General features: G+C 47.5%; 1 protein-coding gene across 1 annotated transcript; it reads right to left on the bottom strand.

The window, feature by feature from the left end:
• Window positions 1-3666, bottom strand: LOC143513767 (uncharacterized). Its single transcript, XM_077004498.1, is given in 2 exon segments — window positions 1-495; window positions 498-3666. Coding segments are annotated over 2 exon segments (3528 nt in total). The 3' UTR covers window positions 1-136.
• Between the last annotated feature and the right edge of the window lie 272 nt (window positions 3667-3938).

The following is a 3938-nucleotide window of genomic DNA, read 5'->3' as shown; positions in this document are numbered from 1 at the left end:
ATAATAATAAATCTGTTTTATATAGCGCTTTTCTTAGTACTCAAAGTCGCTTTACAGTAATTTCACACAGAAATTCACGTACAATCATACACACAAAAAAAGAAAGAAAAACAAAACGGAAAGATAGGGTAATGACTTAAGTGTTATATGCAGACTGGAAAAGGTGGGTCTTGAGGTTATGTTTGAAGGAGTGCAGAGAATCAGAGTTTCGGATGGTCAGGGGTAGAGAGTTCCAGAGGGTGGGGGCAGCAATGGCAAAAGCCCTGTCCCTAATGGACCTGTGTTTGGTAGAAGTAGTAGGAGTGAGGAGGTTGGCATCTGCAGAGCGGAGTTTGCGGGTGGGGGCGTGACGGTGCAGGAGATCTGATAGGTATGAAGGGGCAAGGTTGTTGAGGGCCTTGTAGGTAAAGAGGAGGATCTTGAAGTGTATGCGTTGTTTTATGGCAAGCCAGTGAAGTTGACGAAGGACAGGGGTGATGTGTTGTCTGGGGGGGAGCCGGTGAGGAGTCGGGCAGCAGAGTTTTGAACATATTGTAGTTTTTGAAGAACAGAGGAGGGGAGACCATACAGAATGCTGTTACAGTAGTCGAGTCTGGAGGTGATAAAAGCATGAACTAATGTCTCTGCAGCAGAGGTGGGAAGAGTGGATCGCAGACGCGCTATGTTGCGTAAGTGGAAGAAGGATGTTTTGACTACATGGTTGATGTGAGATTTGAAAGAAAGTGTGGGGTCCATATAAATCCCAAGGTTTCTGACTAGGGGGGAAGGAGTGACAGAGTGGCCGTCAATATCGAGAGTGAGATTTTGGCAGGTGGGGAGGCTGGATTTTGGACCGAAAATAATGATCTCTGTTTTATTACTGTTTAGTTTGAGAAAGTTATGAGTCATCCAGTTTTTGATGTCTGTAAGGCAGCAGGTGAGGGTGGTGAGAATGGCAGGAGAGATGGTTTTTGTGGTGATGTAGAGTTGAGTATCATCAGCATAGCAGTGAAATTTGAGGCCATGGCGACGTATGATGAGTCCGAGAGGAAGTATGTAGAGAATGAAGAGGATGGGACCCAGAACTGAGCCTTGAGGGACACCGTGTACGACAGGGATGGTGTGGGATTTGTGTTGGTTGATGGTGATGTATTGGAATCTGTCAGACAGGTAGGATTTGAACCAGGCGAGGGCGGTGTTGGTGATGCCGATCGATTCGAGTCGATTCAGAAGGATAGAGTGTTTTACTGTGTCAAAAGCAGCACTGAGGTCAAGGAGGAGGAGGATGGTGAGAGAGCCAGAGTCAGAGGAAAGCAGAAGGTCATTTATAACTTTCAGTAGGGCCGTTTCGGTGCTATGGTGGGTGCGGAAACCGGACTGGAATGTTTCGTACAGGTTATTTGAGAGAAGGTGGATCTTGAGTTGGTTTGCAACGGCTCTTTCCAGTAGTTTTGACAGAAAGGTGAGGTTTGAGATGGGTCTGTAATTATTGAGGTCCTCCGGGTCAATGCCGGGTTTTTTAAGAAGAGGAGTGATGGCTGCAAGTTTGAGAGGTGAAGGTACTGTGCCAGAGGTGAGGGAGGAGTTTATGATATCTGTGATTAATGGAGCAAGGGGAGTGAAGCAGCCTTTGACAAGTTGAGATGGCATAGGGTCCAGGGGAGAAGTAGAAGATTTCATAGTGGAGAGTATTTTGGATAGGTCAGCAGAGGTTATGGGTGAAAAAGTAGATAGCTGAGTGTCAGGTGGAGAAAAGGAAAATGTGGGTTCCGGTTGTAGGGTAGTGGAGGATGCAAGCAGGTGGTGGATGGTTTCTGTTTTTGAATTGAAAAATGCCAAGAGCAAGTCACATTTCTCAGGGGTGAATGATGATGGAGTGTTGTCGTGGGGTTTTAGGAGTTTATTTATGGTAGAAAACAGGGAACGTGGATTTGAGGAACCTGAGTGAATAATGGCAGAATAATAATTTGAGCGGGCTTTATTTAGGGCTAATTTGTAATGTTGCATGTGATCTTTGTAAGCGAGGGTGTGGACTGCGAGACCAGTTTTCTTGCATAATCGTTCTAGCTGTCGGAGATGTTTCTTGAGTTTATGGAGTGCCGGGTTGAACCAGGGTGCTGAATGGGAAAAGGTGACTGTTTTTGTTTTCAAAGGGGCCAGTGTGTTGAGGGATGTAGACAGAATATTGTTGTAAGTGTTTACGAGGTCAGTGGGGGTAGGGTTTTCAGGGAGAGTGGAGCAGGATAGACTGTTAGATATGCAGGTGGAAAGAGTTACTGGGCAGATGGATTTAAGGTTGCGAAAAGTGATTTTGCGGTTTTGTTTTGGGTCAGGGGTGGGGATGTCAATGTCAAATATAATGGCTAAGTGGTCAGATATGGTGAGGTCAACGCTGGACATGTTATGGATGTGAAGGCCAGTGGAGCAGACCAGATCCAAGATGTGTCCACGATTGTGGGTTGGGAAATTTGTGTGTTGGGTGAAGCTGGAGCAGGTTAGGAAATCCAGAAAGTCCATTGCATGTTTACAGTCTGGGGAGTCAATGTGCAGGTTGAAGTCACCAAGAAGCAAGATAGATGATGAAATAGAGAAAAGTGCGGTGGTGAAATCTGAAAGGTCAGATAAAAAGGATGGGTTGGGTTTAGGGGGTCGGTAAATAATAGCAGTGATAAGAGGTTTAGGTCCAGGGAGTTTAAAAACCAGATGTTCAAATGATGGGGCTGAGGGGAGGGACAGTGCACGGGGTTTTAGGTTTTGATTAAAAATGGCAGCAATGCCACCCCCCCTGCCCTCGGTACGTGGGTTGTCTAAATAGGAGTATCCTGCTGGGGTGGTTTGATTTAGTGAATAATAGTCCAGTGGTTTTTGCCATGTTTCGTTTAGGCAGAGCAGGTCGAGTTTGTTGTCAGTAATAAATTCATTTAGGATGAGGCTTTTATTGTTGAGGGATCGTGTGTTGAAGAGGGCGATTTTCAGGTGCTTTTGTTTAAAAGCGGTTGAGGGAGTGGTTTGGATAGTCAGGAGGTTGAAAAAGTTCACAGAGGACGTGTTCTGATGACGCGTGCTGTTGTGATGACGCAGGGAGGAAGCACTTGAGCCGGCGTGTGAGCTGTCGGTCCACAGTGCTGGAATGGAGTTTACGCCACTTGTCGTGTAGATGAACCCCCGCCGAGATCCACGATGCACATAGGGGGGTCGGTGTAAAAGTGCGAAGTGCCGCAGACTGTCCAGTAGCTCGGCGGGTGGAGGCAGCGTGGGAATGAGCCGGTGAAGTTCGGTAGGTGTGTAACGGAAAACCATGGCAGGCGCTGAGAAAAATGGCAGATCCTGGAGATGTATGGAGGTGAATTTCTGCAGGTGAAAGTCGAGATGCTGAAGAAGGGTGATCAGAACAAGGGGAAAAACCTGTGTGGGGTGAAAATTGAGGAGCGATGTAGCGGCTATCCGGCTAGCCCAGTGGAGGCGGCGTTGGTTGGCTAGCCTAGCCAGCTCATGCCGAGGGTAACGGTCCCAACCGGCGTTGAAGTGTGGGGCCGTCCGGATGTTTTTCGGCGAGTAATCCAGGTAGGTGGTAGATTTATTTGCGAAGGCAGATGGCAGTTCGTCAGGTAAAAAAGGAACAGGTTGGAACAGGTTGGAGCAGCGAGAAGCGGCAGCCAGTAGCGCCAGCGTCCTCACGCTACTCATGTTTCGTTAGAAGCGGCTGGTTCCATGTCACAGGCTGATTCGTTCTGTAACGACGGTGGTAGGGACGCACACACCGCGTTAGAGAGAGCAAGAGAGAGGTGGAACCAAGTGCCACAATAAATAACAGAACTAAAAGGAGCGCCTGAGTAACCGCGGACTGCTCAACACGTACAAAAGAAATAAGGCAAAACAAGGACGCCAGGGGAAGTAGCTGGCTAATAGCAAAAAGGCTATTAAAACAAAAAACCCTTCCCATACAAACGGCAACAGGA

This window comes from Brachyhypopomus gauderio, chromosome 5 (genome assembly GCF_052324685.1).
Source record: "Brachyhypopomus gauderio isolate BG-103 chromosome 5, BGAUD_0.2, whole genome shotgun sequence".
NCBI classification, from domain to species: Eukaryota; Metazoa; Chordata; class Actinopteri; order Gymnotiformes; family Hypopomidae; genus Brachyhypopomus; species Brachyhypopomus gauderio.
The sequence above is the reverse complement of the archived record's forward strand: the minus strand, read 5'-3'. Positions and strand labels throughout refer to the sequence as shown.